The 14,995-nt window shown below is 41.6% G+C and overlaps 1 protein-coding gene across 1 annotated transcript in view; it reads left to right on the plus strand.

Moving 5' to 3' along the window:
• Positions 1–14,995, plus strand: part of Etl1 (SWI/SNF-related, matrix-associated actin-dependent regulator of chromatin, subfamily a, containing DEAD/H box 1) — a 226,228-nt gene that overhangs the window by 79,560 nt on the left and 131,673 nt on the right. The window contains exons 9-12 of the mRNA XM_045753686.2: positions 953–1,127; positions 5,540–5,742; positions 12,002–12,195; positions 14,124–14,265. Coding sequence (XP_045609642.2) covers positions 953–1,127; positions 5,540–5,742; positions 12,002–12,195; positions 14,124–14,265 — 714 coding nt within the window. The remainder of the gene's footprint in view (positions 1–952; positions 1,128–5,539; positions 5,743–12,001; positions 12,196–14,123; positions 14,266–14,995) is intronic.

Below are 14,995 nucleotides of genomic sequence, written 5' to 3' on the forward strand. Positions count from 1 at the left end.
GGAACTAGTTTGCCCAGTGACTATACACCATACACAGCACCACTCAAGTGGTGCTGTGTATGGTGTATAGTCAATTCATTAGTGTATTGTTCATACACTAATAGATGGCTCAGAAGCTTTCAACTCTGCCATGTATCATGGCTTTCCAACTTATCAGGGAGCCACTGCTAAACAAAAAAACCAGCGTTGAATGTAATGATATGCCATTTTCTGGGGGGAGCTCCGTCAGCTCCCCGGAGCTATCTAGGCTGATATTGCTAATGTCAGACTTTGGCTTCAGTCATGTGTATGGAGTTCTTTAAGCCTACCGGGGACCACGAGCCAGAACCTGGCCCCCTCTCAGAGAGGCACGAGAAGCAATGGCCTATAGAAACCCCGATGTGGTTGGAAGCATTCTATGTCTGCCATCGACCTGGTCAGGCACCCAGAAAGGTAAGCATCCCAAAACAAACCCCTATTCTGGGGTTTGTTTTGGGAGAGGCACTAGTACCCCTCTCAATTACTAGATTACTATGACATGGAAGACAAAACAAAATGCTGATGTAATATACGCAAATTTTGTGAAAGCCTTCGACATGTGTGACCATGGTGTTATTCCACACAAATTGCACACAAATGGAATTACTGGCAAGGTAGGGAGATGGATCTTTAGCTTTCTAACAAACAGAACCTGGAGTGTAATAGGCAACAAAGTAAAATCTGAATCATCCACTGTGTAAAGCTCATTTCCCCAAGGTTCTATACTTGTTCCAGTACTTTTCTGTACTGTCTGATCCTCGTATCAGACAGAGACAAGGATACATATCAGACATACAAACCAGGATACAAGTGGCTAGCAACAGAGAGCCACGTTAGACCGCCTTACACAGACATTTCATTGCATTCAATGCTGTTTCTTATTTTTCTTCCTCTTCTTTTCAAATATCATTTAATAACAGACTTTGTTTTTCAGTGAGGATGATGAATCTGGCGGTGAAGAGGACCCGAAAAAAACTGGAGATCGTCATTTGGTACTAAAGTTCTTTAACGAAGCTTCTGTGGGTGAACTCGCTGCCATTGGTGGCTGTTCCAGAAAGAAGGCAGAAGTCATCGCACAAATCCGACCCTTCAAAGACTGGACAGATATTGTGAGTTTTTGTTTTGTCTCTTTCTTTGAACATAATAGTAAAGATATGGCTGTATTACTTAACAAGGCTTATGATAAAATTGTGGACAACTGATAAACACTGGGAAAATTGAACACAAGATAGGGTAAACAATAAACCCTGTTGTATATAACCCTGTTGTATATAACCCTTTGCATCATACAACAATGTTTAATGATGCAAAGAGCATGCATTTGGTTGGTACTTTAGATATACAACTTGTTGCTTGGGAAAGTTTATGTAAATAAACAAAATGGTATATAAAAGTCTGTTCTTGACACTTGGTTGTTGTTTCACTCTTGAATGCATATAACATGTACAAGGTAGTAACTGGAAAGCAGTTAGGAAACCTTTAACTACAATTGCTCATACAGTTGTTCCAGTACTTTTCTGTACTGTCTGATCCTTGTATCAGACAGAGACAAGGATATATATCAGATATACACACTAGGATATAAGTGGCTAGCAACAGGGAGCCACCTTGGACCACCTTACACAGCACATACAATTGCTCAATATGCTCGTACAACTTCTGACCAAGTATAGCATATTGATGCACACAATGCCTGAATGATGTTTAGTTTGGCCCCAGATTGAACATCAGCAAAGAAGCGGGTTGCTTTGCACTAGAGGCTTTGCCAGGAATAAGCTTGTATATAAAAGATGGTCAGAGCCATGTATAGAGGCACACATAAAGATGCCAGTAAAAGAGAAAACTTGTTGGGTAATTACCATGTACAGTACCTAGTGAGGTTACAAGAGGAGAGTTATGTGCATGGTGTTCAATCATCCCAGTTCTCTTTGTCACATGACACTTTGAAACTACTGGCAGTCTTGCCTCCATCACCTATTCACATAACTTATTCCAGTGGTCTACCACACTATTTGTAAAAGTGAATTTCCTAATATTTCAGTGGAGGGAGTCCCTTGTGGCTTCCTGAAGCTATCTTCCTGAGATGGCTTCATGCTAAAAGTCACATCAGCCATGACTTGTTCTATTGGGAGTCTTGCGAACCAGAGCTAAAACCAATCCCCTCACCTGTACAGAGAGCAGGTGACAATCCACCACCTCACAAGATGTTGGTCTCATGCAGCTGCATGCTCAAGTTTCTCAGTTGTTGGCTGTGTTAATTGCAGATGTCCTTCTTGCCAGCTCGCACTTGGGTTCTTGAGTCTCCTGGAGCTTCGTTGTGATTGGGGCACTTGGTATAACACTCTTACTTTCCTTCTGTTTATTTATAACACTACTTTAGTTATTTCACCATTTATAACACAACCCACCTGGCTATCACCACTGATACCCCACCAAGTGAGTCGTTATAAATTATGACAAACTTAGTTAATTTAAGTTTACATAATGCTGCCACCACCTTCGCCATTGATGAAAATGAGTACTTTACAGTGACCGACGGCGAAGGGTACTGGTCATGGGAGAGTAAAAGATGATAATTACTCTAGGTGGTTGTGGTGAGCACCGTACCTGGACAGTCACCAACTGTCACCTATCCCAGAGTATTAAGGAGCCTGACAGCTGAGTGGACAACGCTTCGGATTCATAGTCCTGAGGTTCCGGGTTCGACCCCCGGTGGAGGCGGGAACAAAATGGGCAGAATTTCTTTCACCCTAATGCTCTTGGTCACCTAGCAGTAAATAGGTACCTGGGAGTTAGACAGCTGCTGTGGGTTGCTTCCTGGGTGTATGTAACAAACAGGAGGCCTGGTTGAGGACTGGGCTGCGGGGACGCTAAGCCCTGAAATCATCTCGAGATTACCTCAAGAAGTATCTACACCGGCACAGGGGGAAGAGAACACAATCGGCTCCCATTATTCACTAGCATCCAAGTAATTCTAAAGCACTTTTGATAATTACGGGTGGGAGGAAGATAATTTAACATGGTGATAATCATAACAACTTGGGGAGATGCCCACAGGATACTTGGGCCTAGCAACTGTCTATGAATGCATAAGCAGGAACGAATGGACACACTAGATGGAAAGTTTAATATAAATTAATTTAATTAGTTTCAATACCAAAATCCTAATCTACCCTATCAAGGCAATAGAAGTATGGGAGTCGTTCTCTCCTCCCACAGTGGTTTGGTCGAGCCATGGTGTTGCCTGCTGTTGGTCGGGGGTAGGTTATTCTTGGAGCCAGTTGCCGGAACGCACACCCTTTCCATGGCCACTTCTTCATCTTGGTGTTGATATGCTCCCTCTGTCCAGAAGGCTGCCTTCCTTTCGTAATTCTGCTCGCTTAACAGTGACTCCTTCGGTTCAGGATTTCAGAAACCATTATTACTGAGGGGAGCCCCTACGGCTCCCTGGAGCTTATCGGGCTAATGTGTTTTTATATTAGACCAGGACATTAGCTATGGAGTTTGGATCTACCAGGGACCACGAGCCAGATTGTGGCCCCCTTCAGAGAGGTTTCAGGGAGCAATGGCCCTGGAAAATCCCCCCTGTGGTTGGGGTTTTTCCTTATCTGTCATTGACTGGGGTTATGCCTACCCAGAAAGGTAGGCATAACAAAACAAACCCCCACATGGTAAGAAACTAAAAACAAAAAAACGAACAGAGTTAGAACTCCTTTCAATCCCAAGTAAACAAGCAAATGTCACTCTACTGCCACGCCACTCGTTTGTGCAGTCCTCCCCTCCTCAAGAGGGTGAGGGGAGGACCTCACCGCACGGCTGCAAAGCACTCCAGTTCGTAAGCTAATGTCAACCGGGACAGACGCTTCTCTGGCCTCAAATTCCTGGGCGGCGTTTGCCTGTGTGGCATTCTCTGCTGTATTTTTGTGTTGTGTGGTGGCCAGGAGTACCTCTTCAGTACTGGTTAGGGTGTCAAGGTGTTGTGGGACCTGCCACCTATGCGGCGACAGGTTCCTGTTGCCTCTAGGGACAGTGTACTTTTGCTGGGTTTTTCTTTTCTTTTGTTTTTTGTTTGCCTGGAGGGACAATCGCTTCCCTGATACTGTTTTGGTAGCCCTCTGCTAGGCCCCCCGTGATTGTATACGTTGCAGGGGTTTCAGTGTTGTCCTCTACTCCTTGTTAATTTGGGTGTTTAACCGGTTAGCAACACCTTGCCCGGACTTCCCGTAGTTGTTACCCTGCGGGCCCTGGAAAACCCTGTCGGGGCTCGGTAAACCGATGGATGCATCTTCCGAGTTCCAGCCTGTTTTCTGTGGGTTCGAAGGTTGCTGTGTGTGCCCTTATCTCAGGGTGACAGTCACCTGTTTTCCTCTGTCATGCTGCCTGTTGGGTCTACGACACCTTTGACCCTGAGTCATGTGAGTCGCGATATAGCCTGGATAGCTATCTTCAGCTATCTTCAGCTGGATAGCTATCTTCAGCTTTAGCAGTGTTGGTTGGTAGCTTAGGCGCCAGTTAGCAGTACCCTGTCTGGGATAACCCTTAGCAGAACCAGTCTAGGGGCCCTGGGAAACTCCACGTGGCACTGGAGTTCAATGGATGTGACCCCTGAGTCTCCTCTCACTTTGTGCGAGTTTGAGGGTTGCTCTGTTCCCTTGTCTCAGGGCGATGTTCATTGTTTTTGCCTGCGTCATGCTGCTTGTAAGGTTGGCGACACATTCGACCCAGAGTCCTGCGAGCTTTGTTGCTTGTATGTGACTCAGTTCACCCAATCTGGTGATGATAATATTCGGGTGCAGGCGACTCGCGCGTTGCAGGATAGGTTTAGGTTGCTGCAGCGCTCTAGGTTGGTTGCTTCACCGGATGCCCTGAGGCTGCCACATTTTGTTTATTGGGACCCGGACTTAGGGGGGTTGGTCGCTTCGGCCTTGGTTCCGTCGCGATATAGTCTGGATTGCTCCGGGGAGCCTCCGGGTCTCACCCAGAAAATGGTGTTTCATTACATTTAACACTAGTTTTTTTTTTTTTTATCAGACTATCTGTGTTAGTATATACAACCTTCATTAACATGTCCCCTGTCCTCCTGTTCCTTACTTCACATTTCTCTAATGATTTCATTGGTTTTCTTTAATGTACCATTTCTCAGGCTTGTCTATCCTTATCTCCTTTGTAGAAAAAATAAATGATTTCTGCTTCATTCCTATTTTCATTCATATGTTTCTCTTCGTCAAGGTTTACTTTTAGCTTTAACTGTGTTATACAAAAGGAGTTAAAACTATTACGGTATTATATTTTTGTTTGTATTTTAATATGTATTCAAATTCTATAAAGCCAGCAATATTTTGACTTGTAAATTTTCCTGGTTTTCCCTAAATGCCATCGTCTCAAGTGACTTTGATGAAGTCAGGAAACTGGTGGCTTGTCAAAGGTTGCTCCTCCCCTCTTATACCTGAAGTTTTCTTTGCTTATTTTATTCAAGTACTTTAACTATGCGGTCTCAGTTATATTTTTTATTATATTTCAGGTTTACAAGTTCCAGACAGAGAAATTCATTAGTGCTGAACTCTTGAATGAAGCAAAGACAGTTTTACATGTAAGGAATACAGTGCAGAAGCTCATGAAGAGATGTGAAACTATTGCCAATAACATGCAAAGCATTGTGTCCAGAATTGTTAGTGGGGAGGAGGATGCAGGAATCAGCAAGCAACCCACGAGTCTTAATCCATCGTAAGTTTATTATAACATATTAAAGGGCTTGGGAATGTGGACTAAAGTTGTTACATTTTATATTTCTTGTAATTATTTTGATAGGAACCAAAGAATGTTCAGTAATTAGTTACTTTAGAATTCTTATTTTCTGAGGGGAGCCCCTTTGGCTCCCTGGAGCTATCAGGCTGATATTTGTTATATTAGTCAGGGGGCATCAGTCAATTGGAGTTCAACCTACCGGGGACCACGAGCCAGAACCAGGCCCCCTCAGAAAGACAAAGGGAGCAATGGATTTCCTTGCCTGGAGTGGGTCTGCCTGGTTTGGTTATTGGTCTACTTCTGTTGTTTTGTGGCCCTCCTCTAGGCCCCCGTGATTGTACACGTCGCAGGGGTTCAGCCTTAGAAGTTTCCCTTGTTAGTTTGTGCCTAGCCAGTTTTGCAGTGCCTTGCCTGGGCTTCTCATAGCAGTCAGCCTGTGGGCCCCTGGAAATCCGTATTGGTGCTCATTAGACCGATGGATGCATTTTCTAAGTTCCACCACACCTCATGTGAGTTTGAAGGTTGCTGTGTGCCCTTGTCTTAGGGTGACAGTCATCCATGTGTGGCTTTGGGTTGCAGGTTGCAGCCAGTTGTCTCGATTTCGAGTTGAGGAGCAAGTGGCAATCGCCTCCCGGGTAAGTCCCTCTTTTACTTACCTTTGGTTAGGTAGCTCCAGGGAGCCAAAGGGGCTCCCTCTCAGAAAACCAGCGTTGAATATAATGAAACTGTATTTTCTGGGTGAGCCCCAGAGGCTACCTGGCACCCTCCTTTCCTCCAGTCTGCATTTTTCCACATTTGATGCTCAGCCTCTGAACTGGAGTTGTTGAGTTGCCAACTCAGGGGGGTCCATGACTACTCCCCTCCCTGGGAGCGGAAGGGCTTCGCGGACAAGCGGCGTGATGGCAGAGTGTGACGTTTGCTTGTTTCTTTAAGTAAGGGGACATATTATGCTGTTTTTAAATGTTGTTTAATATCAGCCAACCTTTTTTTTTACTAGTTGTAAATAAGAAGGGCTGCAACTGTTCTGCGTTTCAGTACCGCATCCTAAATAGAAAGGTAGGGAATTTTTTTTGTTTTTCAACGAATTTTACACATTTTCAATAATACTCTACAACCACAATTTTTAAATGAAATCATTTCTATGACACTCATCTATCACATTAGCATATAATAAAGGATTTGACTAGAAAGGATTATCCAAAATATTTTTAGTTTTACTAATACAAGTTGTCAAAGTTCCAAAAAAATATATGCCAATATTTTATGTTTGCAAATATTTATAAAATCAATAACTGAGCTTGGGAATAAAGTGTTCTATAAAGGTTGTAGAGACATCAACTCTACATATAAGGTGTAAATTTCATGTAAATTGAAAAAAATGAAAGAAGAGAGTTAATTTTATGTTACTTGACAATAAATGAGATCAAACATTCTGCCACCTGTGGTTGAAGTTGACTTCAACCAATTTCCTCCAATTGGTTAGCCCGCAGCTTGTTGCTCTTGTTGCTGTTGCTTGGAGCGGCCCGCAGGCCCATGTAACCATCCTGGTCTGGCACTCCTTGGAGAAAACTATATAGTTTTCTATTGAAAATGTCCACGGTTTTTCCGGCAATATTTCTTATGTTCCTTGGGAGAATGTTGAACAGCCGCGGATCTCTGATGTTTATACAGTTCTCTCTGATTTTGCCTATGGCACCCCTGCTCTTCACTGGTTCTATTCTGCATTTTCTTCCATATCGTTCACTCCGGTATATTGTTATTTCACAGACCCTTGTGGGGCCTGTTTTGTTACACCTACCTTACTGGGTGATAACTCTGGTCGATGGCAGACATGGAATGCCCCCAAATACTATTGCTTTCTTTGCCACTCTGAGGGGGGGGCCAGGTTTTGGCTCGCAGTAGGCTGAACTTCAATTGACTGATGCCCCAGGCTAATATAACAGATATCAGCCTGATGGCTCCAGGGAGCCTCCGGGGCTCACCCAGGAAATGGCATTTCATTACATTCAACGATGGGGGTTTTCCGCCTTTTAATGCAAATTCTGATGTGGGCACTTCAATATACCTACTTACCACAAATTAGGGCTGCTAATCTTAGTTGAATGGAAATGGTAAATAATGATTGGGTTCTGTAGCACAGTGGTTTACGTTCTCGGCTCACAGTCGAAGGGCCGGGTTCATTCTCTAGGCTGGGGCAGAAAAGATTGGGTGCATTTCCTTCACCTGATTCCTTGGTTCACCAAGAAGTTGGAGTCCCTGGTAACACAGTGCAGCATACTCGCCCTGAACTTCGTGAGCTATTTCGCCTAGGTCATATCCTGGCCAGGAAGGATTGACTAGGTGCCAATCCTTACCTGTACACCTCTGTTTACCCAGCAGTACTCACCTAGTTATACTCACCTACTTGTGCTTGCTGGGGTTAAGCTTCAGCTCTTTGGTCCTGCCTCTCAACTGTCAATCTACTGGTAATTACCTAAGTGTAATTACCTAAGTGTAGTTACAGGATGAGAGCTATGCTCGTGGTGTCCTGTCTCCCCAGTACTCTTTGTCATATAACACTTAGAAATTACTGACGGTTTTGGCCTCCACCACCTTCTCACCTAAATTGTTCCAACCGTCTACCACTGTTTACAAAAGTGAATTTTCTTATATTTCTCCGGCAGTTTTGTTTCGTTAGTTTAAATCTATGACCTCTTGTTCTTTGATTTAAACTAACGAAACAAAGCTGCCGGAGAAATATAAGAAAATTCACTTTTGTAAACAGAGTGGTAGACTCTGTTTGTACAGATTCCTGAGCTTCTCGTTCTTTGTCATATCTTCATTTGAAACTGTGTATGGAGTCCTCCTACACCACATCACTTCCAGTTCATTCTATTTACTAACTACTGTAACCACGCGATTATCCGGGATTCGAACATCCGGAAAACGCCCTTATACGGCCAAAATCGTGAACGGATAAAGTTATCTCAATATCCGGCCAAAATGGCCATGGGAGCCGGATAAAAGCTGGTTTAGCCGGATAAAAATTCGGCCATATCGTACTAATCCCGTCTGCCTGTGGCTCTAGACGCATGGTGGAGGAGGGGGAGGGGTGGGTGGTGTTGGGAGGGGAGCATCGGGAGGGGACTACCTGGATACAGGAATTACCATTAATTTTAGAGCAATTAATCATTGCCAAAAACAAATTAAATAAATACTAGTAATTATGTAATAACAAATAAATAAGTTTCCTAAAAGCAATGTGCACAGGCTGAAGTTTCCTTAAAAAATATTGTTAGTTTATTTTCCTCCTGGCGGCATACGTAATGTGCTATAGCTGCCCCAAGTGGACCCGTCCAACACTGGTCAACCCATGTGCTCCCGTCCCTTGTGTTATACCACAGTGCTGCGCCATTAGTGAAATATTTTTTAAATAACTTTTATTTTCATAGTAACTTTAAAAATTTTTGGCCAAGACTATGTTTGGTAGCAGCAGCAATCGTCCTGGAGATGTTAAGAGGAAGAAGGTTGTCTTAGCAATTAAAGACAAGTTACGTGTTGTTCAACCAGTGAGGCGTCACAGGCAGCCAAATGCCTTCAACAAGTGAGGCACCACAGGCAAGCCAAGCGCCTTCAAGAAGTGAGGCCTCACAGGCAACCCAAATGCCTTCAACCAGTGAAGCTTCAGCAGCTGGCAGTCAAAACTAACTTTGCCTAATGAACTGTACAGTAATTTTATATGTTAATTTTAGTATTGTGTTAGTATAGGTTACATAAATTGCTAAGAATTCTTAACTTCAAGATGTGTGGCATCAATCAAGAAGATGAACACCAACAAGGTAAGTTGAGGTTTCTAGTTGAATATTTAATAATTATATGTGGCAAGGCAATTCAAATTATGTTGTTTGTTGTATAAAAATAGTTGGAAATGGTCACTTTTGGACTTGTAGGTGAAAAAGTACCATTATCCGAAAAATGTGATAATCCGGCTAAGGGTCCTTCCCATATAGTCCGGATGATCGAGTGGAGACAGTACTCTGACACTTCCACCTGTGTTCCCTTATGCATGTACCCCCCCCCCATGTTAAATAATCCATCCTGGTCTACCCTGTCCATTCCCCTGAGAATTTTGTATGTGGTGATCATATCTCCTCGAGCTCTCCTGTCTTCCAGCAATGTGAGGTGCAGTTCATGCAGCTTTTCCTCGTAACTCATGCCTCTTAGTTCTGGTATTATCCTGGTGGCATACCTCTGAACTTTTTCCAGCTTCGTCATGTACTTGACAAGGTACTAGCTCCATGCTGGGGCCGCAGACTCCAGGATTGGCCGTACATATGTGGTATACAAGGTTCTGAAAGATTCCTTACACAGGTTTCTGAAGGTAGTTCTGATGTTAGCCAGCCTTGCATATGCTGCTGATGTTATTATTATTCTTTTGATGTTGGCTTCTGGCGACAGCATTGGTGGTGATATCAAATCCTAGATCTTTCTCTCTGTCCATTTCATGAAGGATTTCATCTACCGTTCGGTATCCTGTGTCTTGCCTCCTATTTCCTCTGCCTAGTTTGATTACCTTACATTTACTTAGGTTGAACTTTAGTAGCCATTTGTTGGACCATTCCTTCAGTTTGTCTAGCAGTGATTGGGTACATGATTTTTAAATGATTGGCGGGTCATTTTCCAGGGAAATTAGTGGGTAAGGCTAACTATGAGCTCTGGAATGGGAAAGCTCTCAGCCTGCTAACAAGAGTCAGCAGTCATCTGGTCTTGTACCCACCTTTGTACAAAAAAATATAAGTAAAATAGATTCTTGGGAGTTAGACAATTTTTGTTGGTTGCATCCTTTGGGAGGTCAGTAATTGGCCTAGAGAGTCCTCAGTAAGTGAAAGTACTTAATGCCTTTACCCGACAACAGGAATTGTGAATTAAATTATCTTGCAGACTTATCTCTATATCTGTTGTTATATTTTTTGTATGTTAAAATTAGGAGAGAGATAAAAATGAGCATGATACTTAACAGTTAAGGAAGATCTTAAGGGAAGTTAGCATTTTCCAATCTAGGGAGTGGGGCTAAAGATTTGATTTATGTTTATATATGGTACAAGATGACAGCACCGAAAGTAAGATATTCAAATTTGATAAAACAGTAAAGTATTGAAACAGTTGAAAGACGAGTTGTAATGAAAGTTATGAATGTACTGTGTTCTTCAAACTATTAAATAGTTTTGTAGGAGTCTTTGTGTGTGCTCACTTAGACATGTGTGTTTGTGTAATTACAGTACCTAAGTGTAATTACAGGATGAAAGCTCCACTCATGGTGTCTAGTCTTCCCAGTACTCTGTCATATAATGCTTTGTAACTACTGACGGTTTTGGCCGCCACCACCTTCTCACTTGGTGGACAAAAATTCAAGCTAAGAAAACAAAGGTGCCAAAAAAATATGAGATAGTTTTCTTTTGTAAACAGAGTGGCAGGGGAGTAGTAGAACTCCCATAGCCCACTCCAGATATACATGCACAATGAAATGCATAATGAACAATGAACATGACATATCTATGAGAAAATATTGATGACATACAATGGGATTGTACCCGTATCTCCGAGTGCCTTGGGCACACACATGCACTGCTTGACTGGACTGTGCAATTTGGATAATACAGTATTTCTTGTCGAGATATTTATAAGCCCATGTGATTGTATTTGATGGTGTAGCAGAGCACCTGTCGGGATCTTGGGTGTATCCATAGAAGCACTGTAAACACCACTGGAAGTGACTACGTTGGAAAGCTGCAGGTATTGACGAGTTTTATGGAAAAATGGTCAGATATTGTATGGAAAATTAATGAAGTGGGTGGTGAGAATTTTTCATTAGTTGTTTTTCAATTGGAGTTTGATGCAGTTTTCTTTGAATTAGTTGTAAGTACCTATAGTGCTTCCTTTGGGTGAAAAAAATTGGGTTTACAAAATAAGGAATTTTCCTTTAACTCATTTTCTACTTTTGTACTATGTACCTTAGCTCAGCAATCAAATTAGCATTTCTGGTGACATCTGTTACCTCATCAACCTCAAAACTATATATGAACATTTCTATTTAATCAACCAACTGCCTACATTTGATTCTTGTGTACTCTTCTATCATGTAGCCGCACCTGCATTGCCCATTATTGGTACTTCCCTCTGGGCAGAGGCAAATTCTCAGTTCGGAAACGGCTGGCTTAACACACTCAAACTATATATAGTTCACTATCTTTTTTTACAGGATGCAGTTGAAAAGCTACCAGTTGATTGGCCTCAACTGGTTAGTGCTAATGCATGAACAAGGATTGAATGGTGTTTTGGCTGATGAGATGGGGCTTGGCAAGACAGTTCAGGCTATATCATTCCTTTCTCACATTAAAGAAGCAGAAAATCCTGATGAAATTAGTCTCATCATTGTTCCATCATCTACATTAGGTAAGGTATTAATTAGGAAGCTGCATTTAGCATTGTTAGCATGAACCAGCCATGACCTTTTTTTTTCAATTAGTAAATCGGGTTCAAATTGACCCTGGAAATATTATTAAAACTTCTATATATGAAAGTTCTTAGTGCTAGGTGTGTTAATTACATTTTGTTTTAACAGCTGTACCTAACTAACTTGCTATGGGGTTTTCTTATGAGCTTCAGCACATAAACATTGCCCAGTTTTTCTGAGTAGTTGCATTTGATTGCTTCCTTGGTAAGAGTCTGGTGTCAGGGAAGATTGGGAACAGTCAGATAAGACAATATTTAGGCACCAGTGCTATGGGAATCTTCTAAAACGTTCCCACAGGGTTGTATAAATGCTAGGGAGGCACTGAAAACTCAGTCCAGTCCAAAATGTCCATCAGAGGTACTGCTGTAAAAACTCAAATTTCAATTGAATCCTCACATGGTATTACAAATGACCACAAGTCAAGCTTCAAAACACCCAATTGGTGGCCTGTTACAGTCTGTGCTGCCCACCATCAGAAAGTGCCATCTCATACAAACTTGCCCCTTAATGGGATGGAAAGTGTTTGACAATTGGCTATCTAGCAAATAAAGTTCTGAGAATAATTGCAATGATACCTCATTAACTTTCCTACCTGCTAGCAGGTGATGGGCCGAGCCTCTCTGGGCTTTGGCAAGCCAGCCCCTTCGCATCCCTCTGGTTCCATATCATCTTCTGTTGAGATCAGATTTTTAAGCCAAGTGACAAACACTCTATTTAGACCTTGTTCATTGTTTATGGGACTTTTGCTATTTTGCTTTACAATTGTTTGTTTTCTGATACAGTAACCTGTTTCCTTATGTTTCATCTAATTTGGCCTAATTCCAGGGTCATCCTTTCTGACACAGCATAGATCATTACCACCAAAGTTTGACTTCTCCGAGTTTTTCTGTCCCTTCTAGCATTGAACCTTTACACAAGGGAGATGGAACTTTTACAGATGACAGCAAAGAAATAAGTGAAATGCTGAGGATACAGTACAATTATGTTGACATTGAACCCTTGAATATATTGAAGGTGTATAATCCAAACAAATTATTCATGACTGTGATTAAATCATATATCAGATGTCACCCTAACCTCACTGGACTTAGAAGTAGTTGTAGACAGCATGACCATGTACTCTGCATCAGGCCCAGTTTCATGGAATTCTATATGCAACAAGAATCCCCCCCCCCCCTCAAAAAAAAAATCACAGGCCCTGAACATCATTTGGAGTCGGAACCTAGATACTTGTGTTATCCCTGACACATTTAAAATAACAAAGACTGCACCATTCCACAAAGGAGGTAGTAAAACAGATACAAATAAAAATGTTATAAAAGATGTAACAACTTTATTGCAAGTTGTAACAAGGGAATCATAGGGGACCGTTATGTTGTGTGTTTGCAGGGTTCCTTTGATAGGTCTCGTGGATGATGGATAATGCTAATGCAACTACATCCCAACATTTGACCTTGGCAACTGCTTGAACGAACAATCTTCACTTAATCAAACAAATGTATATTCCACTGACATCTTACATTGAATACAATTAGTTTGGACTATCCAAGAATTTGTTACAACACCCTCATTAGAGTGAGGGTCCACTGTAAAGGCCAGGACGAGAATTCATAATGACCACGCATTTATAGTGTTGTCTTTCTGTGTTTTTGGCTTCATTGTTTATTTTCCTTCAAATCTTATTAAATAGATTTTCATACGTTTTCCTCCACTTGTGATTTTAATAATGAAAGTTCCTTATACCAATACTCTTATTTAATGAAGTGACAAATTTTGTGATGTGACATTTTTATTAGAATACATTACAGCATTAAATATATTGTTAATATATTATGAATTTGTTTATTGTATAAGGATATTATTTCAGACAACTGGGCTCGAGAGCTGGAGTTATGGTGCCCTTCTCTTGAGGTTCTGCAGTATCACGGGTCTCAGGATGAGCGACGAGCCATTAGATGTGCGATCATGAACAATAATTTGGAGGAGGAACCAGATGTCATCCTCACCACGTATGATTTTGCTGTTTTCTCTTTTATATTCATGATATGATAAGATTCTTGGTGCATGTAAAGTGAAGCCTTCACAATAATAAACTGGAAATGGCTTTAAGATACAGCTATATTTCTTCCTTAACCCAGTAGTGCTTTAGAATAGTAATAGCTTACATGCACTATCCAATTAGACAAAAGATGTAGTAGATTTAAACCTGTAATCAGTACAGTTATTTTAAAGTACAGTACTACATTAAGGTGTATGTCTAAAAGTAGAGTAGTGGAGTGGAGTGAAAAATCAGCACACCTTGATGCCATGCCACAATATCGGCTAATTCTCCAACTTGTACTGACTGATATAGTTTAAAATGAGGCAGAAACTGCGTAATTACCTTAGTGTAATTACCCAAGTGTAGTTACAGGATGAGAGCTACGCTCGTGGTGTCCCATCTTCCCAGCACTCTTTGTCATATAACACTTTGAAATTACTGACAGTTTTGGCCTCCACCACCTTCTCACCTACTTGTTCCAACCATCTACCACTCTGTTTACAAAAATGAATTTTCTTATATTTCTCCGGCAGCTTTGTTTCATTAGTTTAAATGTATGACCTCTTGTTCTTGAAGTTCCTGGTCTAAAGGAATTCTTCTCTATCAATTTTATAGATGCTTGTTACTATTTTGTATGTAGTGATTATATCGCCTCTTTTTCTTCTATCTTCTAGTTTTTGCATATTTAATGCTTCTAA

The sequence above is a fragment of the Procambarus clarkii genome, chromosome 33, assembly GCF_040958095.1.
Source record: "Procambarus clarkii isolate CNS0578487 chromosome 33, FALCON_Pclarkii_2.0, whole genome shotgun sequence".
In the NCBI taxonomy this organism is placed as follows: Eukaryota; Metazoa; Arthropoda; class Malacostraca; order Decapoda; family Cambaridae; genus Procambarus; species Procambarus clarkii.